Raw genomic sequence first — 27,025 nt, forward strand, 5'->3', positions numbered from 1 at the left:
GACTGGGATAGGTGGGGGAGGCAGGGGAGCGGAGATGCAGGAGGGGAAGGAAGTTCCAGCTCTTCTTGAGCTGTAAAGGTTGGGATCTATTCAAGATGAAAACAGCCTGTGACTCCAGATTGGCGAAATTCAGGAGGATTCAGTTGGAAAAAGCTGATTTGGTCTTCTGAACACTTTGACACTCGGTTACTTTTCTCATCCCACAGGGGTATTTCCATCCAACAGAGAAAAACAGGGAGCTTTAACAACAAAATCCAGTTCTAGTCTGGCTATTTAGACTCAAGGTTTGAAATGCTTCACTATAATTTTGTTGCAAACTATTTAAAACACAACATTAAGCAGAATGCCGTTGCTTAGAATGTAAAAGAAAGTGAAACCTGCCAGATTCACACAAAAGCCACTGACTTAAACAACTAAAAGCAGAGGTACCCAAGAAGCTCATCCTTCACAGCTCTGTTTTAGTCATGTATTGGACTTATAAAACAACTACTTGCCATCTGTTTCTTGCTGATGAAACACAAATACTGCTTTTATTTCATTAGTTGTAAAGTAATTTTGTTAAACTTGCATTCACATCAGATGAGAGTGTTTTATTTCCGTAGTGACTCTTTGAAATGCCGATACGGAGGATTTTGATTGGATTCGATCTGTCCCATTCAACTGGCACGAACCTCAAGGAAAAATAATCTCATAAACGGGATTCTATGTGCTAGTGCTTTTCACAGAGAATCTGAATATAAGTCATATTATTGAACTGTTAAATATACAGCATGCAGCATAGCCCCTCGGCTACGGAAGTGCACCAAAGGAGCTGCAGAAGCTACATGGAAGTACAAATCTATTGGATTTAACGGTTAACACTGAGAAGCAGTCAGTCTTTGGGAGAAGAACAAAACAAACAAAATACATAGGTTTTAATCCTGAGGTTTAATTATATTTGCTGTTTTCAATTATGACTGTAGTCATGGCTTTCAAGCCATGGCTTTTACACCATCTGTCCTGGATTTTATGTTCCTTAAGCAGACGCTCTTACTCAAAAATGTGTACACAGTTTTTTCCTCTCCTGTTGCTTCTGTTAAGCCAGTGGTTCTCAAGCCTTTCTAGACCTGACCCAGTTCTTAATTTTCCATAGCAGTTAGGTCCCGCGACACGTGTCATGCGTGTTGAGCTTGCTCTCTCCTGGGGCTGTGCCCCTCCACGGCGGGCTGGAGGCAGACCCCAAGGGCTGGGGAGAGCGGGGCTTGCCTGCTCCAGGGTCCACCTTTGCTCCTGGCTGCTTGAGGGGGAGGAGGAGGAGGCAGCATCTTTTGGGCAATGCAGAAGGGACTCCGTGCTGGCCGTGCAGCTCTCGGGCTCCCGCGGGGTATGTTTGGTGTCCCCAGCCTGAGAGCTGCTGTATTAAACAAAGAGCATAAACCTTTTGGTATTTCTGACTCAAATTTTGATACTGTACTTGCTTTGGAGGGGAGACCCGGGGCCCTTTATCAGAACTTTTCCTCTGTCTTTAGCAAGGGCCGGCGTCCGCGTTACAAATTCCCTCTGGCTGTTGATCCCCTCGGCTGCGTCAACCGGCAGCCGAGCTTTTTGCATAACACTGCAGTTTGGGGGCCGAAAGCACCTTTTTTTCTAACACCTCTTCCTATTTCTGTAGTCCCACGAAAGAGTGAGCAAGCGACTGCACCAGCGGTTCCAGGCCTGGGTGGACAAATGGACCAAGGAGCACGTGCCCCGCGAAATGGCAGCCGAGACAAACAAGTGGCTAATGGGCGAAGGGTTGGAGGGCTTGGTGCCCTGCACCACCACCTGTGACACAGAGACCCTGCACTTTGTGAGCATTAACAAGTACCGCGTCAAATACGGCACGATATTCAAGACACCGTAAAAATCCCCCGGGGCGAGGGAAGAGCCCGGGAGATGTGTGTGTGTGTGCGCGCATCAAGGAAAGGAGGAAGATGCCTTTCTCCCCCCTCACTGTGTGTCTCCGTAACATGGCCACTTGACTAGTGCGTGGCTGGTACAACCTGTCACCAGCGGGATTCCCCGTAGGGACGCGGATCTCCGCCGGCGCCCGCTGGGACCGTGGGCCAGCGGCCCCTGGACTTCGGCACGCGTCCCCGGAGGGCGGGAAGGGACCCTTCTCTGAACTGAGCCACCCCAGAGAAACACAACGAGCTCGTACACACCAGCAGTGTGGAGGCTTTGACTCCCCGGAGGCCCCGAGCGGCGAGGGAAGAGAACCGGAGGCTCTCCACGACCGGACCGCTTGGATGTGTCCCAAAATCCCCAGGTGCCTGTCGCGACCGGATTCTCCTCCCTTCACGCTGCCGCCGCCGGCCCGCCGGGCTCCTGCGGGGCCGTGGGGCAGCCCCACGCCAGCCACCTCACGGAGCGGGCCCCCGGTTCCTCCCGCCTCCCTCTCCTCCCTCCCAGGCTGGACTCACCCCGTGCAGATCGGTCTGTCCTTTCTAGTGCCAGTGGAACTGTTTAGTTTTTTGGGGGTTTGTTTTTTGTTTTTGCTTTTTTTTTTGTTTGTTTGTTTTTTTTTTTTTTTTTTTTTGTACCTGCTTGTTTACTAGTCTCTCCTAGTGCCATGCACCAGCTTTTCACACACATGTACGTACACACACACAAAACAGAGAACAACACGATTTTAACATGTTCCCCTCCTTTTTTGTAAATAAATGTACAAATTGTCAATTTTGGGTTTTTTTTTTTTTTTGGTTGGTTTTTGTTTTCGTTTTGTTTTGTTTTGTTTTTTAATTAAAGGAAGTATGCTTGATGTGCTAGCATAACTGTACCTAGCTTCTTGTGTACCATAGTACCAGGTGGCTTGAGAATTAGTACCGACAGACAGACCGACGGAGACATTTATTACACTTTTTACCAAAGGGAGTTATCATTGTAGTGCTTTTGTGTGGAAACTTTTTTCTCCTTTTTTTGTAAATAAAAATAATGTCTTTGTTCTTAACTGGAGGAAGACACTCGCTCACCCACAGCCCTGTTCCTGGTCTGAAAGGCACCGTGCAGCATGCAGTTTTTGGGGTGGGGAAGGGGAGGGGGGGCACATCCGACCATTTTGTATGAATGGTTTCACAATCTGAGAGGAAAAAGCAGAGGCAGCGCGTGCGTTCGGCGGTTAACACAACCGAGGTATAAGCAGCCTGTTAAGATATATAAATATATAGTATATAATTTTAAAATTTTTAATTTTTGTTTTTCCTGGTGGGTAATTTTTATCCACCTAGTCTTCCGGCTCCAAGGACCTTCGCTTTTGGGAAGTGTTGCTGAGCTATTTAGCTGGGGTTGATTGTGCTGATGTATTTTTCCCTCTCAGTATTGGAGAAAACATCATCTGAAGTACCAAACCAGTATTTGATAGAGCTGCTCTGCGTGTGTGTTTGTGTGCGTGCGTGCGTGCGAGAGAAGGGCGAGGGGCTGGGGCGGGTCTCGGTGCATTTCACTAGTGAAATCCGCATATGGGATATATATTTTTTTAAGTATAGAAGTTTAGCGCTGGCAGATATTTAAAACACGGGGGAAGATTCCGATTTTAAAAAAAAAAAAAAAGAGAAGTCGGCACGGACTTCGTAAGCCACGACAGACACAACTGCACTGTCTCTCCTCCTCAAAGGAGGCAGCTTTCCTTGCACAAACCCATGCTGCCAGTCCTAAGCACCCAAAACGGCCTCCGTCGTCCCATCAACCTCTCCCAGGGATTTATTTTTTTTTTTTTCCCAAGCCAGCAGGCAGTCTCCTCCCGGCACCGGCGAGGCCGGGGAGCGGGTCCGGAGGGGGACCACTACTCATTGGCAGCCACCGTGCAGCAGGCAGATGGTGAACGGGAGCCTCCTATGGAGAGAGGGAAAGCCAGGGAAGAGCCCAGCGGGGATTACTCACAGTTTGCCAGCAATAAATTCCCTGTCTCGTTTCTCCTCCCTCGCTGTAACCAGGCAGGAAGGGGCTCTGGCACATCCTCTTCCATTTCAAAGGTTTCACGCGCACTCCCTTGCTCTCTATTTCCAACACGTCCCCCCCTCTTTTTTTTTTTATTTTTTTATTTTTTTATTTTTTATTCCCCTGTTGTATGCTCAAGGTGATCTGGAAGTGAAAATCTTGGGTGATTTAGACTCTTGACCAGCTCGGAAGCGAACAGCCGCTGCTGCTCGGTGGGTGTCTTGTCCCGGGAGCCGGTGTCAGCGAGCGCGAGGGGGGCTGGCGTGGACCCCCGGGACACGCTGCCTTCGGCGCCCCCCGCCCTCCGTCCCGCACCCCAGCTCTGCTCCCAGCCTGTACAATAGCAGAGGTTTGGTTTGGGTTTTTTTTTGGTTTGGTTTTTTTTTTTTTTTTCTTTCTATTTGAACTCGCTTTTTGTATTCTGTAACGTGATCCTCGGCCCACAATCCATGTGATTTCTATACAAATGTTGTAAACTTGACTGTAGTGCAGTATTTCCATTAAAATATCAGGGCTAATCACTGCGTACGGATTCTTCCTTCTTTCCTGACGACACACAGTGAAATTTTGGGGCGCTTCGGAGGGGAAAAGAAGAGGGGCCGGGGAGGGCGGGAGGCGGGGGCGGGCCGGCGCCGCGCATGCGCAGGGCGCGGCGGGGCACCCAGCATGGCCGCCCTCAAGCACCGGCGCACGGCGCTGGAGCGGGTCGAGAAGTTCCTCTCCGAGACCTATTTCACCGACTGCAACCTGCGGGGCAGGTGGGAGGTTTTGGGGGGGGGGGACACACCTCTCCCGGCGCCCGGGCCTGCTCCCGCTCCTGTGTGTGTGTGTGAGATACCCCCCAGCTCCACCGGTGCCCCCTCAGGGGAGGCCGCTCCCCCCCCCGGTCGCTGCCGGCCAGGGCTGCGGGGACCCGGGGGGCGCTTAGTGAGCAAATCCCCCCTACACACGCTCCCACCCCCCTTGGCCAGCCTGGGGCTATGCCTCGGGGTGCCTCTGCCCCCCCAGCCCTCCGCTGCAGGGCTGCCTGTAGGGGTATGTTGCTGGGGGTCCAGCTCCAGCAACCCCCCTTCAACAAAGCAAATTATTACACTGTTGTTCAGCTCATACTTTTGAGGGTGTTAAGTGATAGCAGGGTGATACTGCCATGCTGGGAAAGCAGGGTGCTCCCCATCCCCACCCCCTGGGCTGGTCCCCGCAGGACTGGCCTTATTAATCGTGTCCCGGCTGTCACCGACCGCAGGCTTTTTGGGGATCGCTGTCCGCCCACATCACTCTCCTGCTTCCAGACCCCACGGCGCATCCCGTATGATGAGGCCGTCAGGCAGGAATTCAGGCCAGCTAAAGTGGGAGACTCCTTTGGGCCTACGTGAGTACCAGGTTTCGGTGGTGCCGCGAGCGTTGGAGGGGCTGGGGCTCGCGTCTCAGGGTTACTTGTATGTGTGAATCCTCACGAGCTCTCAGTGGCAAAGAAATGAGATGATAATCCTCTTCCCTGTTGTGTGCTTCAGGTAGAAGGTGTCTGCCTAGAAACCCTTAGGGAGACTTCATGAAAAAACAGGCTGAGATGTGTCTCCTTTCCAGGGAGAGTGTAGAGCTGGGTTCATCGATCCTCTGTGCTGAGAGTTTGTGTTCGTAGTCTTGGTTATGACCCTGATGCTTGCTTCTGTATGGGACCCGTATGCTTTGTCAAGGCTGAGAGAAGAGTGGTTTTATTTTTCCCAGCAGTGGTCAAAAACATGATGCTACTGTCTGTTTCTCTGGGGTCCCAGAGGAGGCTGCGTTAGGCCAGCACCGCGGGGTTTGTGTGCTGCTTTCTGAGCTGCCTCACCCGCCGGGGCTGCTGTGCCTGCTTGCAGCCTGGGCACTAGCCTGCCCTGGGGGTAAAAAAGGGCCGTGGTAAGAAGGATCACAGGTCAGTCGTACTGTGTAAACTGCCCTGCCCCAGGCAGAATGCAATTCCTGCTACCCCCGGGTTTCACTGTCTTCTGGGTTGCTGTGGGGGATGAAGGAACAGTTTACCAGTCCCCATCAGCTTGAACAAGTGCATCGCCCCACTCGGCTTGGCTTTTAACTTGCTGTCAAATCCCTAACCCTCAACAATGACTGACAATAGTGGGTTCTGCAAGTTAGAAGTTTCGCTTGGTGAAAGAGCAGCAGGTCAGGTCAGCAGCTCACGGTGAAGGGAAAGCTCAGTGCATTCAAAGGGCACGGAACAAGGCTGGCATGTGCAGGCACTCTGTGCTGCTTAAACTGGAGATGTGTCACACACAGGGAGCCACGACTATGTCTGGGGGCACGGGGTAAAGCAAGTCTGTACGGACGGGTGGCATCGTTGCATTTGAATCACATCAAACTTGTGTGCTGTCCCCGTTATGCTTTTTCCAAGGAGGCTCTGAGGAAGGGTGGTTTCCCTTGGGAGAAGGTCTCCTGGTGGGCTGAGGCTGCTGCCTGCTCTCTTCCAGGTGGGAGACGTGCTGGTTTAAGGTGGAGCTGAGCATCCCCCCGGCATGGGCAGGGAGGGAAGTGCACTTCATCTGGGAGAGCGATGGGGAGGGCATGGTGTGGCGAGACGCCCAGCCTGTCCAGGTAAGGAGCTGAGGATCAGGGGTGTGCCAGCTGTGTCCGGTGCTCTGCTATGTATAGAGTGGTTTTCTCCCTTAGCCCTCTACAGTGGGGCAGTAGAAGAAACCCCCTCCTGTTTGTTATGCACTCTTCAGGTGAATGCCTACCAGTGTTGGGGGGTGTAAAATAACGTGTGGACAAACAGGAGAGAACCGGGAACAACTGGAGATCTAGACAGAGTGGTCAGAAAGAAGAACAGGAGGTTATGTAGTTGAAGAGTTGTTTAGCCTCAAGTGGTAATCTCTGAGATAATAGGAGAGCTGTCTAAATACATGAAGAACTGCTGAAGGGCAGTGTTTGTGAAGTCTGATGTGTGGGGTGGGAGAGAGGACTACTCTTGTGGTTTGCATGTTGTGCTGTCAGACCACAGAGGGTCTGTGGGTTAGTGTCAAAGTTCAGCCCAGAAAGGCAAGCCTGCTGGTGGTGGGTTTGAGTCTTTTCTAGAGGTTGCCCCTGCCAAGAGTTAAAATTCTGGTCTGCAAACCGGGAACAGCTGAAAATCCCTTGCTTGGGCATTAGCAAATCTGTCTTGGAGGAAGGATAGGCAAGCATTGGGCCCGAGTTGTGAATCTCCACTGCTGTCAAGAACAGTGGGATAGGCTCTCGTCACACGTGCCAACTTCAGTCCTGCTTTGGGGTGGTGGAATGGCTCAGGTGGACTTTTGCGACCCTGCCCTGCTCTGAGGTGGTGCCTACAGCATTTGTGTTTTCCGTGCTGGTTGTTCTTGTGGTAAGCATTGTCCCACGAGACGTGGGACCAGGCCTCGCCATCCCATCCAGCTGGATGTGTCTTGTCCTACCCATCCAGCCTGCTGCCATGGACCTCTGAAGAGTGTGTTAAATGTGCCATCTTCCCCTGCAGGGTTTGACTAAGGAAGGTGAGAAGACCAGCTACATCCTGACAAGTAGCATGGAAGAGTCAGAGCCCCACAGGTGGGTAGGCAGTGCTGGGGGAGCTTGGCGTTGTTTGAAGCCAAGAGGCCGGGCAGGACGACACATCCCTCTCTGTGTCCCGGTGCTCTGAGAAGTATCTAGTGTTTGGGGGCCCTGTCTGTTGTTCAGGTCAGGCCAGTCCTGCCCGAACCGGGTGATTTCCTGGCCGATTGCTTGTGATCTGCTCGCTGATGGTTTCCTTTTGCTCTCCGCAGTCTGACGCTGTACGTGGAGCTGGCCTGCAACGGTCTCTTTGGGGCCGGCAAGGGCAGTATGATCGCCCCTCCAGACCCTGACAGGAGGTTCACCCTGAGCAGGGCTGAGCTGGTCGTCTTCCACAGAGATGTCTACGAACTGCTAGTGGATCTGGAAATACTGCTGGACATGGCCCAGGTCTGTGAGCTCCTTCTCTTCCTTTCTCCCACCCTTTCCACCTCCTTCCACAGCTTCATTTTATCTCCTCCTCCCACCATTCCATGCCCTGTCTCCTCCCAGTAGGAGGCCCTGGAGAAGCAGTTGTTTGCTGTTGCTGTTTTAGCACAATTGATGTTGTCTAGAGTAGGAGAAAACTGAACAAAGAGAAGCCACAGGTGTTCTTTTCATCCATTTTCTGCTCCAAGGCAGGATCAGTTAGACCAGAGCCCCCTGGGGTGGGTGTACATGTAACCTGGCTTTAGAAGGCACATGGGCAAAGACTTAAGGTTGTGTCTGTGAAGCAGGGACACGGTGCTTGCCTGGCACTGCTGGCAGAGTCAGATGTTGGAAGGAGGCAGCAGGTTCTCCCTGAGGCAGGTGGCATCCAAGCTGGTAGAGAGAGGTGCTCTGTGCCAGAGGATGTGCTGAGCTCAGAGTCAAGCTGTTATCACTCCCAACCCCAGCTCCTCGGGGAGGAAAACCAGAGGAGTTTCCAGGCACTGTACACTGCCAACCAGATGGTCAACGTGTGTGACGTTACGGACCCCTCCACCTTCCCCGCTGCCCGTGACCTGGCTGCAGGGATCTTCAGCCAGAGGAACGGCGAGAGCCAGCACACCATCCATGCCGTGGGTCACTGCCACATTGACTCTGGTGAGAGCAGCACAGCGTTCCCTCTCTGCTGCCCTGGAGGCTTGGGCGTGCTGCCCAAGGGGAGAGCTGGCTGCCCTTGGGCTCCAGGCACTGGGTACTGTCCCCTGAGGGATGGATAAAGGGACCTCTGTGCTGCCATACAGCTGGTCTGTCACCAAGGCAGGGGAACGTGTGTCTGGCTAGCTGTGCCACGTGGAGCACTGACAGGGCTGGTGGTGAGGGATGAGTTACAGACCGCTGTCTTCCACCTGTTGGACTTCACCCCTCGATTTCCAGTCCCCAGAGGGGTGTCAGTCTCAACAGAAAGGCAGCAGGAGAAGAGGGAGCTGGAGGCCCCAGGCTAAGTTGCTGTCAGGTACTTAGCCAAAGGACAGCATTGTGCTCTAGCATTTTTTTCCCCAGCTGATCTGTGAAAGGCAGCACAGCCCCGTTCCCAGGGGATGCTGTGCTGATCAGTAACCGTGGGGGGGGCCGTGCCTGTCCCCGCAGCCTGGCTGTGGCCGTACGAGGAGACCGTCCGTAAGTGCGCTCGGAGCTGGGTCACGGTGATCCGTCTGATGGAGTGCAACCCGGAGCTCACCTTCGCCTGCTCCCAGGTGAGCGATGTCTCTCTGGGGGATCTCTCCTTCTGCTCGTGGCTTGTTGCTTCTCCAGCATGACTCGAAACGAGATGGAGGGGGAGCTTGACCGGGAGGGTCCCGTGCAGTTGCAGAGAAGGGGGGGGCATCAGTGTGGAGCGATGTGGTGGGAGCTGAGGCTGATCTCTGTGCTCTGGCAGGCGCAACAGTTCGAATGGGTGCGGAGCTGGTACCCTGGGCTCTACGCCCAGATTCAGGACTTCGTGGCGAAGGGGCAGTTCATTCCTGTCGGAGGCACTTGGGTGGAAATGGTGAGAAGTGTGGTGAGCCTGGCTCGCTGCGCCATCCCTCTGGCACAGGTCCTGGCACTGGAGGGGGAGAGCAGAGCCTTTGCTGAGCCTGCCTGGTTGGTGATGGTCTCCGGGCCCAGGAAACAGCATCTGTCTGCAGTGTCTAGCCCAGCCAAAATGCCATCCCTGTCCAAAATCATCTCCTTCCCTGAGAAAGGAGCTTTGGTCTGGACTGGCTGAGTTCTGTTCCTCCTTTTGCCCTCTGCTGAGCTCTGTTCAGGTCCTCCCCGTGGTCTGCCCGGTCAGGATGACAGCGGGTGGGGATGGGGATCTTGCAAGGCCTCCCCCTTCCCCAGCACCTGGCTTGCCCCATGGACTCCCTGTGCTTTCCCCCCAGGATGGGAACCTGCCCAGTGGGGAGTCCATGGTGCGGCAGTTCCTCCAGGGACAGCGGTTCTTCCAGGAGCAGTTTGGCCGGATCTGCTCAGAGGTACTTGCTCTTTTCTTGCACACCTTCCTTGCCCGCCATCTCTTCCCACCTCTTGCTGTGCATGAGGGTTTCTCTCTGGTTCTTCAGATATGGTGATCGGGCACCTCACGTTTGTCTCCTTTTTGCAGCTAAAGCCATGATGAGTAAATATCTAATCCCCTATGTATCATGGCCGTTAGTACAGCCCCAGGCCTTGTAGGTCTCTAGAATCGCTGCTTGTCTAGCACATCTGACTACCCAGAAACCCTCCACGAGCTCACGCTGTGATTTGTGTGACTCTCTCCCCTTGCTGCTGTCACGTCTGCTCCCAGTTCTGGCTGCCAGACACGTTTGGATACTCAGCCCAGCTGCCCCAGCTGATGCGTGGCTGTGGGATCAGGCGGTTCCTCACGCAGAAGCTCAGCTGGAACCTGGTGAACACCTTCCCGGTGAGCTGTGCTTCCCTTTTTCCCAGGGGATGGACTTAAAGTTGCTGGAGTCTGTCTACAGGGATGGTCCTGTTGGTTCCACAGGTCAAGCCAAGTCCTTCAGCTCAGCTGATACAGGCTTTTCTTCCAGTAGCCACCAGTTTATGGTGGTAGCAATGTCCTGTCAGGTTTTAGGGGAGAGGAAGGACATGGTTAGAGATCCCACCTGGGCCCCTGACCTACAAATTCCTTCTGCTTCCAGATGGGAAGCTGTGATGGGCACACAGGTCTAACGGGCAGCAAACCCAGCCTCTCCTCTGCTGTGCCCTGTCCTTGTGGCATTCCTCATGCTTGTGCAACTGTCTGCTTGCACTGATGTATGAGAGCAACCCTGTGGAGAGAAAGTGAAGGTCCAGTTTGAATCCTCAAGGGGCTCTGAAGTGCCTGTGCCCTGTGCACTTCCCTGGTGACAAAGGTGCTGGGTTTTGTGTGTTTGATAGGGCTTGTGAGGAAGCTTGGCCTTTTAGTGCACAAGTTCTGTGCTGACGTGGTTGAAGCGTGCCCTTCACGCACGCATTTGTGGGGGAGATGAGTTTGGGAACCTTGAAACACTGAGCTAAGGGTGAATTTATCTCTTTCTGGGTACCAGCATGACCAGAGATCTCCTTTTGGGAACTCCTGGTAACAATGGGGCTGCGCTTTAGTGTTTTGCCACTGTGTGGTACAGGGGGGCTGTACAAGAGACCACGCTTTCCTTTGGCTCCCCTCCAGCATCACACCTTTTTCTGGGAAGGCATCGATGGTTCCCGAGTCCTGACCCATTTCCCCCCTGGTGACTCCTATGGGATGCACGGGCGAGTGGAGGAGGTGAGTGAGGTTGCCAGACCTGCACATGAAGTGCAGTGCCAGCCCCTTGGGGCCAGATCTGAGGCTCCTAGCAGAGGGCACTGCCTGGGAAGGGAGCAGGATAGCTGGCAGCGTTGCTGGACAAAGGCTGCTTGGGTGCCTGGTAGTCAACTGCCAGCTTCTGAGATGTGTCCATGACCGATTTTGGCAGTTTGGGCTGGGGAAGAGGGACAGGACTGGGCTTTGCACCATAAGGGCTGACCTGGCTTTCTTGTGTGGAGCTGTGAGAGCTGGGGCTGGGCACCAGGGGATTGCAGCTGTCCAAAAATCCCTCTAGATGCTGAAAACAGTGAAGAACAACAAGGACAAAGGACGTGTGAACCACAGTGCTTTCCTCTTTGGCTTTGGAGATGGAGGAGGGGGCCCCACACAGAAAATGCTGGACAGGATGAAGAGAATGAGTGACACAGACGGGCTGCCAAGGTGAGAGGAGAGTTCCCTTCCTCCCTCCTCACAGGAGCACTTGTTTTGAGCCAGGCCTAGCCTTCAGCAGTGCCAAGTGCCATTCCTCAGGGGTCGGGGTTGGGCCTGGCCCTGTTCAACATCTTTGTCGGTGACACGGACAGTGGGATCGATGCACCCACACAAGTTCACCGACAGCACCGAGCTGTGTGGGGGGGGACACGCTGAGGGCAGGGATGGCATCCCGAGGGACCTGGGCAGGCTGGAGAGGGGGGCCCGGGCAAACCTCCTGGAGTTCAACAAGGCCAAGGGCAAGGTCCTGCCCGGGGGTCGGGGCAATCCCCAGCACAAACCCAGGCTGGGCCCTCGAGGAGTGGCTGGAGAGCAGCCCCAAGGAGAGGGACTGGGGGGGTTGGTGGGGGGACAACTGCCCGTGAGGCAGCACCGTGCGCTGGCAGCCCAGAACCCACCCGTGCCCTGGGCTGCAGCCAGAGCAGGGGGGGCAGCAGGGCCAGGGAGGGGATTCTCCCCCTCTGCTCCGCTCTGGGGAGACCCCCCTGCAGTGCTGGGGCCAGCTCGGGGGCCCCCACCAGCAGAAGGACACGGAGCTGCTTGAGCGGGGCCAGAGGAGGCCACGAAGGTGCTGGGGGGGCTGGAGCAGCTCCCCTGGGAGGCTGGGCTGAGAGAGTTGGGGGGGTTCAGCCTGGAGAAGAGAAGGCTCCGGGGAGACCTTCGAGCGGCCTCCCAGGGCTTAAAGGGGGGACAGGAAAGGTGGGGAGGGACTCTGGGTCAGGGGGGTGGGGATGGGATGAGGGGTAACGCTTATAAACAGAAAGAGGGGAGATTTAGATGAGATACATGGAAGAAATTGTTCCCTGTGCGGGGGGTGAGGCGCTGGCCCAGGGTGCCCAGAGCAGCTGTGGCTGCCCCCTCCCTGGAAGGGTTCAAGGCCAGGTTGGACGGGGCTGGGAGCACCCTGGGCTGGGGGAAGGGGGCCCTGCCCGGGGCAGGGGGTGGGACTGGATGGTCCTTAAGGTCCCTTCCAACCCAAATCATTCTAAGATTCTCTAAAAAGAAAGGGTGAACAAAGGAGGGCAGGGAGTAAGCAAAGCAAGCAGAGGGCAAGAAAGGATTGTTAGGGAGACAGAGTCTCTCTGTCCTCAAGAGCTGTAAGAACAGGTCTGTGGAGCAGCCCTTGCACTGCTTGTGAACCCTCAGCAGAGCTGTGGGGTGAGTGGGCAGCACAGCAGCGGTGCCTGGCAATCAGTCCCAGCCTGAGGAATGTCCAGATGTCCATGGCAGGCAGCAAGAGCAGCATGGAGTGAGAAAGAGGAGCAGGAGGAGGTTGAGAAGGAACACTGTGTGTGATTGTGTTGGGGTTTCTGAGGCCTTGGTTCCGGGGCTGGCACCTTTCTGGTTGGGATGCACCACAAGCCGTGTCACAGGTTTTTCCCCTGGCTCATCGCTGTTTGTGCGTCTCTCCCACAGGGTTCAGATCTCCACTCCCGACCAACTCTTTTCTGTCCTGGAGAAGGAGTCGTCGCAGCTGTGCACCTGGGTGGGAGAGCTCTTCCTCGAGCTGCACAACGGCACGTACACCACCCAGGCCCAGGTGACTGTGCGCACGGGATGGGGGCAGCAATCTCCCCCCACCCCCATCAAGGTTTAGACAGCGCCCTTGAGGTCTCTTTAGGAGCCCCCTTGTAGCCAGGACTCCAAAAGGCAGATCTATTGTCGGTCTTTCTTCAGGAGGTGAGAAGGAAGCCTGACACAGCAGGGCCTCCTTAGTCAGCTGCTGCCACGTCCTTCATTTTAGCGGATGGTTGCAGAGCTTGGGTGAGGAGTCAGAACAAGGGGAGGCAGGTGAGGACAGGCACAGGGGAAGCGATGTCCTGTGCTGGGAGTTTCAGTTTGAAATGTGGCAAAAAATAACTCACTGGTAGTGGCAAACTCGTGACACCTGCAAATAACCAACCCTTCCTGCACTGGAGCTGGGCTTTTGCTGCTGGTGTGAGAGGTTCACTCCCACCCACCACTTTCCTAAGCATCTTCCTTCTCTCCCTGCTTTGACACCAGATAAAGAAGGGGAATCGGGAGTGCGAGCGAATACTCCATGATGTTGAAGTACTCAGCACCTTGGCCGTGGCGCGGGGCGGCACGTTCCGGTATCCTGCCAGCCAGCTGCAGCAGCTCTGGAGGTGAGGGCGTGCAGCAGCACCGGTGGCACCGGGGGAGGATGCGGTGAGGCCGGAGACTTCAGCGTGAGAGCTGGCTGCTCTCGGGGTACCGCTCCCCATTCCCTACAGCTCCGTGTCCCTGCCTGAGTCTGGGTAGAAATCCTTGCTCTCAGTGCACCAAAATTAGCCTGGACCAGTCGGATGGCACTGGTGTGGGCGGTTACTGGGCAGCTCAGTGGGCTGATGGTGGGAGATGGTCACTTACCTCTCAGCCCCGTCCAGCTGAAGCCAGAAGGGTGGCTGACCACAGCCTGTCTTCCTGTGAGTGAGTGGGAGAGCGGTGCGGGCTCAGGATGTAGGGACCTTTGGGGACTCAGTACGGCAGCGCTGTCTGTACACGACCCCTTCCATAAACCGATCAGGGCTCCACCTGGAAAGTGTTTCAGTGCTTTGCCTGATTCTCCTGTTGGAAGATAGCTTCAAAGCCTGTGCTGGCTGGAAGCTTCCTTTCTGACCTAAGCTTATTCCTCGCCAGTTTTGCGTTGTCTGAACTTGTGCAACAAAATAGCTGGTAGCCCTGAGGGATCAAAAAAATAGCTCTTACTCCCCATGGTTGTGGTTTACTAAGATGACAGTTGACAAGTCCTAACAGAAAGGGATTTAAAGAATGCTATGGAAAAAAATCCTTTTCTCTCAAGTATTTCCTAGTGGGGGGATAGGGAACAGAAGTTTGTCCATCTTGCAAACAGGGGTCAGTAAGCCAGGACAAATCCGGTGCTCTCCCCTGCTTCCTCACCTGGTTTCTGCTCTCTGTTTTAGGTTATTGCTGCTCAACCAATTCCATGACGTTTTGCCAGGCAGCTGTATCCAGCTCGTGGCTGAGGATGCCCTGCAGTACTACGCGGGTGAGCAGGGCGTTTGGCTAGGAGGGCACTTACCCACTGGAGCACACTGGGTGCTGTTTGGTGGGGCCGCAGAGGTTTCGGTCCTGGACTGCCAGGTGCTATGGGTCAAACCTGAGCAGGCAAGTGTCTGTAACAGTGCTAACTCAACAGGGAGTTAGCGAGGGAGCCAAGGGATTAAAAAACATCCCGAGTTACTGACTTCTCTGCTTGCTGCTGGCGTGCCAGGGTAGACCCCAGCAAAGGTTTGCTCCTGCCTGCCCACAGGCACTTACAGTAGTTTTACCTTATTATAGCACCACAATTTTGCAGTTGAGCTGGCCTAGCTCATTGTAATCACAAAGTAAGAACAAAGTTGAGAATAATTATAAACGTCTATTACTCACTAACAGATAATAGTCATTAATGATAATTAGTAATTGTAGCTCAGAAGTAGCTAAAGTGTGTGCACATTGCATGGGGGTGCCAGAAACTCTCTCAGATGTGAGACACGGCCTGGCCGGAGCCAACTCAGGCCTTTTTGTTGCTCAGAGATCCGCAGGGCTGGCGCCCGGCTGCAGGAGGAAGCTGTGCAGTCCTTGTGCAGGGAACAACTGCTGCAGCCCGAGGCAGGGAGCACCAGGAGCACCCTCGTGTTGAACACTTTGCCCTGGGAACGGACCGAGGTGATCTCCAGGACTGGGCCAGACGGAACAGAGACTTTAGGTATGTCTAACTTGAGGGGTAACTCATGTAACAGAATTTCTTACAGGGACAGAGACAGCTAATAAAGGAATACTCTGCCTCTCCCTGCCCTGGGGAGGGTTTACTGACTTGTCAAATGGCTCCTTGGGACTTTATCCCACTTCAAGTTATCCCTGAACTGTGGATGAAGAAGAGGAGGGTATGAAAGGAGGTGGTAGATCTGGCGTGAGAGCAGCAGGGCAGCACAGTGTGACTCCGGGTTAGGTCCGGGGCGGATGTTGGAACAGAACCTCTCTGCTTTCCAGCTCTGGTGACAGCCCCCAGCATGGGCTACGCTATAGTGAAGGAGCCGTTGCTGCCCCCTCAGCCTGTGTCAGTGAGGAAACAGGTAAGCACGACAGCAGTTGTCCTCAGATCAGTGTACTCTGCATCAAAGGTCGATTGGGGGGAAATCTAGGGAATACATCACACAGTAAAACCGCACACCGGATTTGCAGCTAGGGCACTCAGCTCCCGCGGGCGTGGGTCTGTGAAATCTGTTTGTGTCCTTTCCCCCAAGGAGGATGGCTCCATTGCCATGGAGAATGGGGTGATTGCAGTCTGCCTGGACATGATGGGGCACTTGACCTCGCTTCGGCTGCTGGACTCCGAGAGGTGTGTCTATCACCCAGTTACTGGAACCGGGCTCCTCAAACCTCTCTCAGGTCGTCTTCTCCCTGTACACCCTTCTCCACTGCCCATTCTCCTTATGCTGCTGTTTCTCTGTTCCACTTTGTTCCAGAGAGTCAGTGCCAGATGGCTGCTATGCCAACCAGTTTGCGCTCTTTGATGATGTTCCCCTGTACTGGGATGCCTGGGACGTGATGGATTATCACTTGGAAACCAGGTAGAGGAGCAGTGCAGGCAGCACTTGGATTTTACTTTGCCCTGAGGTTCTCGCCTCCCTGTCAGCCCTAGCTGTAACAAAAGCTGTAACAGAGCATTCACTCTGGAGAAGTGCCTGCCTGCTGTGTGGGAGGCTGGGTTGGGATTTGGGAACCTGGACCTACCAGGCTGAGACCAGCTCTGCCTTCATCCCTTCCTCTAGGAAGCCAGTGACAACGCTGCTGAAGCCTCTGGAAATCACCCTGGCTGGGGGCCTGCGGGGAAGCGCAAGCTTCTCTCTGCAGATTGGGGAAAGCAGCACCTTAACCCAGGAGATCATCCTGGATGCCACGTGCCCGTACCTCCGCTTCCTGACCCAGGTTTGGCCAGCGGCTGCCGCGCGATATGAACATCTGTGCTGGGCAGGCAGGGCCCTGGGGAGCTGAACTTTACGTCTCAGTTACATTCCCCCTCCTGTTTCCTTCCCTGGAGCCCCCAATTGCTTGCCTTCCTCTGCCTTAGGGGAAGGCAGACAGAGGGTGGGGGTCCCGAGGGCCAAGGGTGAAAGAGAGACCCTCCAGTTCATCTGCGCTCAGGTCCTAGTGTGGTTTTATCGTGCCTGGTCTGGTCTGGGTGCGAGCTGGCTGCTGCGCGCGGGGGAAGGCTAAGTGCATCCCCCCATGGTGATGTCTTTCTCCTCCTGCATTTAGGTTGAGTGGAAGGAGGCTCACAAGTTCCTGAAGGTGGAGTTCCCTGTGCAGGTCCGGAGCACAAACGCCACCTATGAGATCCAGTTTGGACACCTGCAGCGGCCAACGCACTGGAACACGTCGTGGGACTGGGCTCGATTCGAGGTGAGAGGAGAGGTGGTCTGGTCCCAGGGCCGAGCTGCTCCTCCCGGGCTGGGGCTGCTCTTGCTCGCAGGCAGGAGCTCTGTGTGCTGAATGTGTCCCTGGGTACCTCCTGCAGGTGTGGGCTCACAAGTGGCTGGATCTCTCCGAGCACGGCTTTGGGGTGGCGCTGCTGAACGACTGCAAATACGGGGCATCAGCCCACGGGAATGTCCTCAGCCTCTCGCTGTGAGTTGGGGTTGGGGTGAGCGCGGAGCTGCAGCAGTCACTTCCCCTTCCGAGGTGTCTCTTGGAAGTCGAGGCAGCGCCTGGTCCTAAATGATCATAGTTAATAAGGAAATAGTCTGGTATTAGTCTCAGTGGCTGGTTGTCATCTGAGAACTTTTGGCTGACATAATTACAGTTGACTGAGATAATGTAATTCTTACGAGTTACACTCATAGATAATTTAGGAGAGATCAGATCGACATTTACACTAAGTAATTTTATTGTTGCTGGCCAAAACATACCCCAGGAGGGGAGGCTTAAGGAGAAGGGAAGGAACAGCAATGTTACAGATGCATGCAAATCTAGGAGAAACTCTACGTATTTCAGTTTGACTCCATCAGCCACAAGTTTCATGGGACAGCACCCTTCACATTTCTTAGCTTCTGGGACTGTCCAGAGTCTGTTTGCTGCTGCCAGAGACCAGCAGCATGTTGGCTTCCAGCCTGGAGGTAGCAGGGGGGTGGCAGTTGTCACGGTGTTCCCCTGGCTCTGCACTGGGTGACACCGGTCTCACCTCCCTTGTTGCCCTAGGCTGAGAGCCCCCAAGTCCCCCGATGCCACGGCAGACATCACGCCCCACCAGTTCACCTACGCCGTGATGCCTCACCTGGGTGAGCAAGGGGCAGAGCGGGGGGACGTGCAGGGTGGAGGGTGCTCCAGTGAGCCGTGGGGTGAGCACCGCTCTGGCTGTGCGTGTGTAGAGGCTTGGCTAGAGGTTCTTGTGTTGCAGGTTCCTTCCAGGATGCCGGTGTGATCCAACGTGCCTACAACTTGAATTTCCCGCTCCACGCCATCCCGGCCGGCTCTGCCCAGTGCCCGGCCTGGAGCGCGTTTTCTGTCAGCTCACCTGCAGTCGTGCTGGAGACTGTCAAGCAGGCAAGTCCCCGGCGTGGAGGTGGGGAGGGCAGGCGCATTAAGGTGTTGTAGTTCAGCATGGCTTGCTCTGTTCCCCCACGCTGGGCGGTGGGCAGGCTCAGCTGGGTGGAAACAGTGATCCCCACCGGCCTGCTTGTCCAGGGATCACGGTACCATCCCCATCCCTACGTGGGTCCTGCAGCCCCAGGTGTTAGCACTGCGTCGTGTGCCCGGGCAGAGCTGCGATCGCGTGGGTCAGGCTGTACCCCCGAGGCGTGGGGCAGCGTGTGCCCGTCTCGTTTGTCTGAAATCCCGTCTGCGCTGTCCCCTGAAGGCCGAGGACAGGCCTGAGGCTGTGGTGGTTCGGCTGTACGAGGCGCATGGCAGCACGGTGGTCGCTTGGCTCCAGACCTCCCTCCCCATTAAGGAGGCGATGCTGTAAGTCCGGGCTGGGCGCGTGTGGGGATGGGGATCAGCTGCTTCGGCCTCACCCGCCGCTTTCTTCCCCAGCTGTGACCTCCTGGAGCGCCCGGCTGCCCAGGGCCGCCTGCCGCTGGAGGGCCGGGGCATGAAGCTTTCCTTCACGCCCTTCCGCGTGCTCTCCGTCCTCCTGCTCTTGAGGCAGTGACTCCATCCATCGCCCTTGCGGGACGCCGCGGGCAGCCTGGACCAACACCGGGAGCTCAGATTGCAGCCCGAGGCTTGCCCCCATCCCCAGAGCTGTGCCAGGAGGAGGCGGCGGTTCCAGGGAAGGGCAGAGTCTCCCCCTCGTCCGCCCACCCAGCCATGGGAGAGCAGAAAGCCACGTTCTTCAGGAGAGGAGGAGAGTTGCCCCCTGCCTAGCCAGGGGAGGAGGGCCCGAGTGAGTTCCTAGCTAGCTGAAGGGTGGGGAACGTTGTGGGACAGGCCGGCTGGCCCCACACAGGCTCTGCTCCAGCACCAGCCGGGCTTGGGGAGCAGCAGCTTCCCACAGTGGCTCCTGTGTCTCCCACCTTCCTCTTGTCCTGCGTGTAAAGACACACGGCACTCATTCCCCTCTGCCTTCGCCTGCCTCTCGCACTGCCCTTGCAGAAGGGGAGCACAAGTAAACAAGAGGATTATGTGAAAACAAGCTCCAGCCTGTTTTCTTAACTTATTTCCAGGTAACACCACCAATCCACCTCCTCCCAGGGGCTCTGTTGTAGCTGCTGCTCTTTTGTGTCCTCAGCAGGATTTCACTCCTGGGACTGGGGAGGCAGAGCTTACCTTTATTTTGGGGGGGTTGAGGTGGAAGCCTGCTCCAGCCCATCTGGGGAAGAGGCTGGCCACAGAGGGGTTATCCTTAGCACAAGAAGGCATGCATGGTGATTTCTACACAAAATACTTTATTAGTCAGCTAAAAACGGTGATCCAGGCAGCAGCCAGAAAGGGAAGAGGGGAAGGAGGAGCGAATTTGCTTTTAGGCAGAGGAAGGGTCAGAGTCCAGCACAACATTTGGACTGTGCCCTTATCTCCCTCAGATGCCTGGGTACAGCAGGAGGACACTGGATAAAACCAGCCCCATTACTCAGCCCCAATTCTCCTTGCCACACTGGCAGGGTGCAGCGGCAGCAAGCGGTTGTGAGCACGAGTAGAGAGCAGCCCCATTTCTCCCCAGCTCCCCGAGCTCCCCCTGCGGCTGCTAAATCACCCCTGGGGAGGGCAGCATGCAGCACTCACACGGCAGGGGCTGCGCCTGGAAGATGGGAGAGAAATGTGAAATCAGGGGGTGAGGGAGAGCTCCCACAGCCCCCTCTGCCAGTGCGTTTGAAAGCCGCAGGGGCTGCCAGCCTCACCTCTGCCCCTGCGTGCAGGCGTCCGGCGGCTTTTTCGGGCTTTGAGCGGTGCCTCAGGCTCAGACGAGGCCGGAGCAGCGGTCGCTTTCCTCCTCCCGCGAGCCCGTCCCTTCCTCAGCCCACCAGCCACCTCCTCCTCCTCCTCCTCCTTGGCCGACTTTGGGGGTTTTGCTGCAGCCCTGGGACGCCGTTTCGAGGCACGTGTGGTGACCTGGGCGGACATCAGAGCAGCAGACGAGTGCTTGGACTGCCAGATGACGAGAAACTCCAGGCAGGAGCAGCACTGAGATTTCGGGAGCAGCCCGAGCGGGGCACGGGGAACAGGACAGCCTCTAGACCCAGCAGGAGTCACAACCACAAAGCTTCTTACCTTGGGGGTCAGAGCCTCGGGATCTGCCTTCAGCTGAGCGCGCTTCTTGCGGGGTGTCTGCCCTGCATGAGGAGACGTGCCCGGGTTAGGTGGGGGAGAGGGGGCAGAGTGCCAGCACCTCGAGGGACAGGCTGCAGCGCTGTGACCTTTCCGGGACGCTGCGTGAGCTGAGCACTGAGGAATTGGCACTGGGGTGGAGGAATGGCTCGAGGGGGCTCCTCTCCTCCCCTGCCAAAGCATTGCTCAGTTCAGGCTCGCAGCCCCAGGGAGAGCACAGGTGAGGAAAAGGCTTTTCCAGCCCAGAAAAGCACCCTGAAAGCCTGGCAGGAAGCCTTGGGCGCAGTGGGCTCTGTCCCCCAGTGCCACTGGTTGTCACAAGCCCGTCAGCAACCCAGGGACAGGGGCTTTGCTCCTGCTTTTGCCCCCGTGCTGCACAGCAAGCGCTGGGCTTCCCAGGCTCCAGCCCTCCCGCAGCAAAAGCAGGTTCCCCCACCCTGGGAGGAGAGCGGACACTCACCTTTGGGAGCCATGGGGCCAGGCTCTCCCTGCAAGGAAGGTGACAGAGCGTTGGCTGGGTCACAGTCATTCTGCAGGCAGTGCCAGCAGAATCTGTGCCCCTTCTCCACCCCGCAGTGAAGACGGGGACAAGGAAACAGCCCCCTTTCCCCAGGAATTTGGGGGAGTCGAGCTTGCTCTGCCTGCCCTGTGCCTTTGGGGACTTCTCCCCGCAGCTGCTGCTCCTTCTGCCAACCACGGCACCTCGCCCAGGCTGCCTGAGCCCCCCGTTCCTGCAATCAGGCCCTCTGCTTCAGCCATGGAGGGCCTCTGTCACCTCCCCATCCAGCAGTCACAGCGGAGAACCCCCAGCTCTGCAGTGTAATGCTGGGGTCTCGGGCAGCAGAAAACAGGCTGGTGTCACCTCGGAGGAGCGGCTGGGGACCAGCCAGCCCCAGAGAGTGACCCCCAGGCTCCTACCTGGAACCACACGGTCCTGCCGTTGCGGTCGCGCAGGCAGCTCATGCCAGGCACCAGGTAACACTGCAGCCAGTTCTTGAACGCGGCGTAGTTATCCGAGTGATCTGGGTCAAGGAGATTTTTCTCTGGGAAGGGAGAGAGGGAAAGGACAGAAGGAGAGAGGAAGCAGTGACCGTGGTGTCGGGGTGCCCTCCCAAGCTGCTGGGAACGCAAAGCCCAGGGCTCCCCGGCGGTCCCTGTCCTCTCACCCGCCGCGATGACCTCCATGGGCACGGTGTGGCACAGCTCCAGGAGATCCGGGTTCTCCCGCATCAGCTTCAGCTTCTTGCTCAGCGTCAGGGCCGGATTCTGCAGGGGTGGAGAAGGGGAGGGAGCTCACCTGCCAGCCGCCCCAGCCTCGGCGAGGGTCTCTCCTCCCCACCTCCTCTCACCCTCCTCCGGATGTGCTGTCACACTCCCCACCACATCCCAGCCCTGAACTCGCCCCGTTGTTGGCTTCCAACTGCGCATTAGCACCTTCCCCACAGCCAGAAAGATGTGGAAGAGCTAGTGCACAGGAACAGCAGCAGTTTGTAAAAACAACCCTCGAGTCGAGTCGCATGTTTTGTTTTCAGCCCCCTTGAAAATAGCCACCTCCTCTCCCCTGAGGCCGTGAGATCAGCCATGGGCTCTACTGCAGCCTTCCCCAGAGATTTCAAGCTTGCCAGGTGTTTGTTTCCCTCACCCCTTCCTCTTCACCCACCCCAAATATTCCTTCCTGACAGCAGGCACGTGCCCAGGGAGCTGCCACGGCTCGGCAGCCCGGCCACGTGTGAACAAGCATTGTGTGCGTGAGGTTACAGAACCGCTGCGCCCCACTGGAGGGGCAGACATGCTCAGACACCGGGGCTTATGGCAAAGGACAGTAAAATGCTTGAGGAGAAGGATCCCACGCAGCAAGCGTTATAGTTGTGGAGGGAAAACGCCTGCTGTCGGGTTGGGAAAGACAGAGCAGCAACCACGCCTGCAAGAGCAGTGCTGTGCGAGCTCTGCAAAAGCCTCGTGCTGAGGTTCTGCCCCATCAGAGCGAGGAACCAAACGTGAACTGAAACCGGCCCCGAGCCCTGGGCTGGAACAAACCTAGAACAGCAGACCTGAACCAGAGCTGAGCCCAAAGCAGGGCCAGAGCCGGCTGAGCCCAGAGTGGGGGCTGGAAGCAAACTGAGTCGCCTCCACCGCTGCTGAGCCCAAACCCGACGCGGGAACGCTTCTCAGCTCGGTCTGGCTCCCTGCACGGACAGTGAGAGGCTCCAGGGACCCACCGAGATGTCCTGTGGGGCCGCAGGAAAACAAATCCCTGTCTGGAGACCTGTCCCCTTCCTGAGCCTGTGAAAGCACCAGGTATTCCCCACCTTCTGCCTCCTCGCCTGCTCCTGAGCCTTCAGGGCCTCCAGCACGGTCCGAGCCTTTTCAAAGGGAGGGATCTTCAACCTGAGAGAGCCCACCGGTTACACACAAGCCCCAACTCTCGGTTCTGGCACCTGCCCGCGGCTACCAGGCGAGGAGCCGGCAAGTTCCGGCAAACTCTGGGAGCCCAAAGGTCCACGGCGGGCGCTCAGCCAGCCTCACCTGTACAGGATCTCAGCGCAGAGGTAATTCCCGATTCCGTTGAAAAACTTCTGGTTCAGGAGGGCCTCGCAGATGGGCTTGTCAAACGCCTTGTCGTCCAGGTTCTTCAGCACGTTCTCCCTGCAACAGCCCCGCCGGGAAGGCTCCGCTCGGGCCTGGCTGTTCCCCCCGGCGCTGTCAGGCGGAGCAGCCGAGCGGCTGGGGGGGGGGGGTCTCACCTGAAGGCCTGGTACTCGGCGAGGACGCAGGGCCCGCGGCCCGGCTGCCAGGCGTCACCCAGCCGCCACGAGCCGAAGCGCCGGGCATCGACGAAGCAGAGGGCGCGCGGGGGGCTCTCGGCCGTGAGGAAGCGGAGGTGGGCATGGCGGGGCGGCCGGCCGGCCGGGCACAGCCGGAACGACCCCGACATCCCGAAGCGAAAGACGAGGGCCTGGGGCTCGCCGGGGCCCAGCGGGGCCAGCAGCAGCCGCAGCTCCTTGCCCCGGGAGGCGGCCGAGATGCGGTAGGCCGGGCTGCGGAAGGGCACCGCGGGGCCCCTGCCCACCGGCGAGCGTTCCACGCCGCCCGAGAACACGACCCCGCCGCACGCCGCGTTGATGTAACGCCCGGCCAGGTGCAGCTCCGGGCACTCGGGCATCGCCGCGACCGGAGGGACCGGAGGGACCGGCCCCCCGCCCGGGCGCGCGGCACGCTGGGAGTTGTAGTCCCGCCCCGGGGAGACACGCTCGCCTTTTGTCACCGTCACCTTTATTGGCGCGTCCTCTGGGGGACAGGGACAGCCCCCACACCGGCCTCGCTCGCCGCCCCCCCCCGGCTTCCCCCCCCTCCCCGAGCCGGCCAGCACCCGGGCCCAGCCGGGCGCACCAGGTCCTGTCCTGCCGCCCAGCCATCGCCCCTTCCCCCGGCTCTCCTCAGAGAAGGCTGTTCATCTGCGCCTGGGCCTGCTTCAGCTCTGAGGAGAGAGGGAGGAGGTGTGGGGGGGAGCTGCCGGCACCACGGCATCCCCCCCGCATCCCCTCAGCATCCCTCCCAGCATCCGCACCCCGGCATCCGCACCCCAGCATCCCCCCCCGCATCCCCTCAGCATCCACACCCCAGCATCCCCCCCCGCATCCCCTCAGCATCCACACCCCAGCATCCCCCCCCGCATCCCCTCAGCATCCACACCCCAGCATCCCCCCCCGCATCCCCTCAGCATCCGCACCCCAGCATCCCCCCCCCAGCATGCCCCCAGCATCCCCCCCGGGCCAGGGCTCCCCGCGGTCACCCCTCCTCTGGCCTCACCCGCCAGCAGCACCCGGAACTTGTCAGCCGAGAGGGCCATGGGGATGGCCGCTGTCCTCCCGCGCTCCCCGTCCCGCACGTTGAAGGTCAGGTGCACGAGGGGCTCGTTGACCTCCCGCAGCTCGCTGGAGCTGAGGGTGTAGTCCACCCGCCAGCACACCGAGCCCAGCTGGCTCACTGCGCCAGGCGGGTGGCCAGCATCAGCATCCCGGCGCGCGTGGGCAGGGGCAGCCCCCAGCCCCAAACCTCCCCACGCCCACACTCACGTCTCAGGCTGGAGGCCCTCAGGCTGTCCTGGAGGGAGCTCTGCTTCTCCTCATAGGACCGGCACAGCCCGCTGGCATGCTCTGCCCCGCCGGCGGGAGAGACAAGAAAACCAAACTGCGACCAAACCCCCGGTAAAGCACCCGGAGGGGCCCCTGGGGACGGACGGTGCAGAGGGGAGGCGATGGGGACAGGGTGGCTGCCATCCCGCACCAGATCTGGGCGCGAAGGAGGGAGGGGCAGTGCCGGGGGCCGCACACGACACCCTGAGGGTCTCCGTGTCCGTCCCCCCACCCACCTTTGGGCAGCCCCAGCTGCTGCAGCTCGCTCGACAGGGACTCGCTGTCCACGTTGTGCTTGGCGGCGCTGGAGAGGATGAAGTCGAGGACGGCGATGGTCGCCTTCACGTCCCCCGATTCTGCGGGAGGGGACGGAGGGTGAGCTCTGCCGCCTTGGGACGCCGGCTCCCCGGGGGGACCCCGGTCGGGGCTGGGGCAGCAGTGCTCACCTAACTTGGCGTCAGAGGTCAGCTTGAGGATCTTCTCATACTGGGGGAAAGAGAGCGTGGGGGTACCCACCAGATACCGTACAGCCGCGTAACGCGTTCGCTACCATTAACGCTAGCAATTCTTACCTTGGTATTAATGCTAATAACACTTAACATCTATATTACTACCAGGACTGGCTGGTTGCACTCTTAACCATGAGGCTTGCATTAGGAATGCTTAGATAAGATTGCTAACCGTGTAATTACGGCGTCGTGACACTCTCCCCCACCACGGTGACCCCACGGAATTGGGGTCCCGCTCACCTCGATGGTGTCTCCCAGCAGGTCCCGCAGCACCTGGGCGCAGATCAGCTTCAGCTTCACCGAGGACTGCGGGGGGGGGGGGGGGGGGACACACACAAAAAAGGAGGGTGAGCACCGCGCCGGGGCGGGCGGGGGGGACCCGCGGGGACGAGGGGAAGGGGGGGGACACTTAACGATTTTAGCCAAGGTGCTGATCTCGGCCAGGACCCAGTCGGGACAGTCCAGGTCCCCGCAGAAGCGAAACCGCTGCGGGGGGCGGAAAGCGAGGTCAGAGCCCGCCGCGGAGCCCCCCGCCCCCCGCCCCGGCCCCCCGCCCCACCATGTCGCCGCCGGTGCCGCCGCAGATCCCGCCTCCGCGACCCGGAACCGCTCCCGGGCGGGGGGAGGAGCCGCCCGGCCCCGCCCCCCGGTGCTGCGGCCGCTGCGCATCCCGGTGATGCTGCCGTAAGTTATTCCAGCGCCAGCCCCGCGGTCTTTATTTCAGCCCCAGGGTCTCCACTTCCCCTCCAACCCCAGCGGCTTTTTTCTTTTTCTTTTTTCTTTTTCTTTTTTTTTTTTTTTTTTTTTTTATTTTTTTTTATTTTTTTTTAAATTTTTTTTATTTCAGCCCCAGCCCTGCTATTTCATCTGTTTCATCACCCATTTCACCAACAGCCCTACAATCTTTATTTCAGCCCCAGCCCAGCAGTCGTTACTTCAGCTCTAGCTCCACCCTTACAAACTTCATTTCAGCCCCCTGCCAGCTGCTCCTGGCGATACCCGTGAACTAAGATTGTTAGAAAACAGATATTTGTGGAATAGAACTGTTAAGATCAATTTAAGCTGTTTTAACCATTTAACCGCTGTGCTGCAGAACAAATACTGATCTTTTGAGGCATACTTAGAAGAGGATGAAGAACTCATAAATAATCTTACCCGAGACGGTTCGGCCTTGTAGTAGCAGCTGCAAAGAAACAAAAAGATGAGCTGCAAATTAGCACCAAAACCAGACCAGGCAGGACTTCAAGGACAAGATCTACGTGACCGCAGGAATGAGTTCATGCAGAAGTAAGGGTCGACGGGCAGACACAGGGAAGAAGACTACGAGCCTTCATCTAAAGATCCTCAATGACCACCTGAAGACCAACAGACATGCACAAGAGACATTAACATATGCTAATGAGTTCCTGGAAAAGTTATGAAAAGGATAAAGATACGATAAAAATGCAAGGAATAGGCATGATTAAGGTAGTAGAAGTGCTTGTTGACTTTGGTTCCAGACACGCACATTAGGAGGAGCTCTCCCCTGTGTGTCCGGCGCTGTAACGAAGAACGCCTGCTTTCTAAAACTCCAAAATTGAGTCGTAGAGTGTGAATTAATTACTGCTTTCTGGTAACACTGGGGAGCACTGGGTCTGGTTGGGGGCGGAAACCAGCCCCAGGGCACTGGGGGCAGCCCCTGCCCTTCTGGGAAAGCTTCGCTCCACTTTCTTACATGGCTTTTTGGGGTGACCAGCCCTGAGCACGGGCCCGGTGCAAGCGGGACGGTGCTGGTGGGACCCCAGGGACTCTGGGGGGTTCAAGGGCATCAGGCTGGGACCCGGCCGAGCAAGGCAGCAGCCAGAGCCCCATCACTCACCCCAGCGACCTCCCACTGCTAAACAGCC

At 57.3% G+C, this 27,025-nt stretch overlaps 4 protein-coding genes and 1 long non-coding RNA gene across 9 annotated transcripts in view; 3 read left to right on the forward strand and 2 right to left on the reverse strand.

Moving 5' to 3' along the window:
* SIN3A (SIN3 transcription regulator family member A) overlaps positions 1 to 4,472 on the forward strand; it is a 37,308-nt gene extending 32,836 nt beyond the window's left edge. For both annotated transcript variants that reach the window (XM_032990430.2, XM_032990428.2), the window contains exon 21: positions 1,652 to 4,472. In XM_032990430.2, the coding sequence (XP_032846321.1) occupies positions 1,652 to 1,882 (231 nt within the window). In that variant the 3' untranslated portion in view covers positions 1,883 to 4,472. The remainder of the gene's footprint in view (positions 1 to 1,651) is intronic.
* Positions 4,473 to 4,587: 115 nt separating this feature from the next.
* Positions 4,588 to 19,361, forward strand: MAN2C1 (mannosidase alpha class 2C member 1). 2 transcript variants are annotated; one of them, XM_042804394.1, is made up of 26 exons: positions 4,588 to 4,712; positions 5,198 to 5,323; positions 6,420 to 6,543; positions 7,442 to 7,512; positions 7,728 to 7,905; positions 8,391 to 8,580; positions 9,070 to 9,176; positions 9,359 to 9,469; positions 9,846 to 9,938; positions 10,250 to 10,366; positions 11,117 to 11,212; positions 11,529 to 11,674; positions 13,142 to 13,265; positions 13,730 to 13,851; positions 14,650 to 14,735; positions 15,264 to 15,437; positions 15,722 to 15,804; positions 15,976 to 16,070; positions 16,198 to 16,302; positions 16,504 to 16,660; positions 16,991 to 17,134; positions 17,250 to 17,359; positions 17,930 to 18,009; positions 18,129 to 18,274; positions 18,588 to 18,691; positions 18,764 to 19,361. In XM_042804394.1, the coding sequence occupies exons 1-26, from the start codon at positions 4,621 to 4,623 to the stop codon at positions 18,879 to 18,881; spliced, it is 3,099 nt and encodes a 1,032-aa protein (XP_042660328.1). In that variant the 5' UTR covers positions 4,588 to 4,620; the 3' UTR covers positions 18,882 to 19,361. The 2 variants fall into 2 exon arrangements, with proteins under 2 accessions (XP_042660328.1, XP_042660329.1); XM_042804395.1 differs by lacking the exon at positions 18,588 to 18,691 and having other exon boundaries at positions 4,590 to 4,712; positions 18,764 to 18,857.
* A 236-nt stretch (positions 19,362 to 19,597) lies between these two features.
* NEIL1 (nei like DNA glycosylase 1) lies at positions 19,598 to 23,677 on the reverse strand. Of its 2 annotated transcripts, none has more exons than XM_042804396.1 (9): positions 23,239 to 23,677; positions 23,021 to 23,140; positions 22,804 to 22,882; positions 21,661 to 21,760; positions 21,413 to 21,537; positions 20,955 to 20,982; positions 20,438 to 20,499; positions 20,068 to 20,278; positions 19,598 to 19,967 (listed from the first exon to the last, which is right to left on the reverse strand). In XM_042804396.1, the coding sequence occupies exons 1-9, from the start codon at positions 23,655 to 23,657 to the stop codon at positions 19,948 to 19,950; spliced, it is 1,164 nt and encodes a 387-aa protein (XP_042660330.1). In that variant the 5' UTR covers positions 23,658 to 23,677; the 3' UTR covers positions 19,598 to 19,947. The 2 variants fall into 2 exon arrangements, with proteins under 2 accessions (XP_042660330.1, XP_042660331.1); XM_042804397.1 differs by having other exon boundaries at positions 22,714 to 22,882.
* Positions 23,678 to 23,750: 73 nt separating this feature from the next.
* COMMD4 (COMM domain containing 4) lies at positions 23,751 to 25,766 on the reverse strand. Of its 2 annotated transcripts, none has more exons than XM_042804399.1 (8): positions 25,699 to 25,766; positions 25,554 to 25,625; positions 25,380 to 25,445; positions 25,077 to 25,116; positions 24,867 to 24,986; positions 24,571 to 24,651; positions 24,305 to 24,481; positions 23,751 to 23,972 (listed from the first exon to the last, which is right to left on the reverse strand). In XM_042804399.1, exons 1-8 carry the CDS (start codon positions 25,699 to 25,701, stop codon positions 23,932 to 23,934), a joined length of 600 nt encoding a protein of 199 aa, XP_042660333.1. In that variant the 5' UTR covers positions 25,702 to 25,766; the 3' UTR covers positions 23,751 to 23,931. The 2 variants fall into 2 exon arrangements, with proteins under 2 accessions (XP_042660333.1, XP_042660332.1); XM_042804398.1 differs by having other exon boundaries at positions 24,571 to 24,723.
* On the forward strand, positions 25,742 to 26,725 carry LOC122154595. The gene is made up of 2 exons (XR_006166651.1): positions 25,742 to 25,823; positions 25,987 to 26,725. It is a non-coding gene; the product is annotated as an uncharacterized LOC122154595 (long non-coding RNA).
* The last annotated feature ends 300 nt before the right edge of the window (positions 26,726 to 27,025 follow it).

Source organism: Tyto alba, unplaced genomic scaffold, assembly GCF_018691265.1.
Source record: "Tyto alba isolate M040663 unplaced genomic scaffold, T.alba_DEE_v4.0 Super-Scaffold_41, whole genome shotgun sequence".
NCBI lineage: Eukaryota > Metazoa > Chordata > Aves > Strigiformes > Tytonidae > Tyto > Tyto alba.

What these genes read in the sequence shown, in the direction of transcription:
- MAN2C1 (XM_042804394.1), top strand. Translation starts at nt 4,621, where the DNA reads ATGGCCGCCCTCAAGCACCGGCGCACGGCGCTGGAGCGGGTCGAGAAG. An exon ending in TTGGCCGGATCTGCTCAGAG is followed by an intron (nt 9,939 to 10,249) that starts GTACTTGCTCTT and finishes GTCTGCTCCCAG; the next exon opens with TTCTGGCTGCCAGACACGTT. An exon ending in CAGCTGCAGCAGCTCTGGAG is followed by an intron (nt 13,852 to 14,649) that starts GTGAGGGCGTGC and finishes TCTCTGTTTTAG; the next exon opens with GTTATTGCTGCTCAACCAAT.
- NEIL1 (XM_042804397.1), bottom strand. Translation starts at nt 23,657, where the DNA reads ATGCCCGAGTGCCCGGAGCTGCACCTGGCCGGGCGTTACATCAACGCG. An exon ending in GCCGAGTACCAGGCCTTCAG is followed by an intron (nt 23,141 to 23,238) that starts GTGAGACCCCCC and finishes GGGCTGTTGCAG; the next exon opens with GGAGAACGTGCTGAAGAACC. An exon ending in GCCTGCACGCAGGGGCAGAG is followed by an intron (nt 19,968 to 20,067) that starts GTGAGGCTGGCA and finishes CCCATCTTCCAG; the next exon opens with GCGCAGCCCCTGCCGTGTGA.
- COMMD4 (XM_042804398.1), bottom strand. An exon ending in GACCTCTGACGCCAAGTTAG is followed by an intron (nt 24,987 to 25,076) that starts GTGAGCACTGCT and finishes CCCCTCCCGCAG; the next exon opens with AATCGGGGGACGTGAAGGCG. An exon ending in GCAGCTGGGGCTGCCCAAAG is followed by an intron (nt 24,724 to 24,866) that starts GTGGGTGGGGGG and finishes GTCCGTCCCCAG; the next exon opens with GGGCCCCTCCGGGTGCTTTA.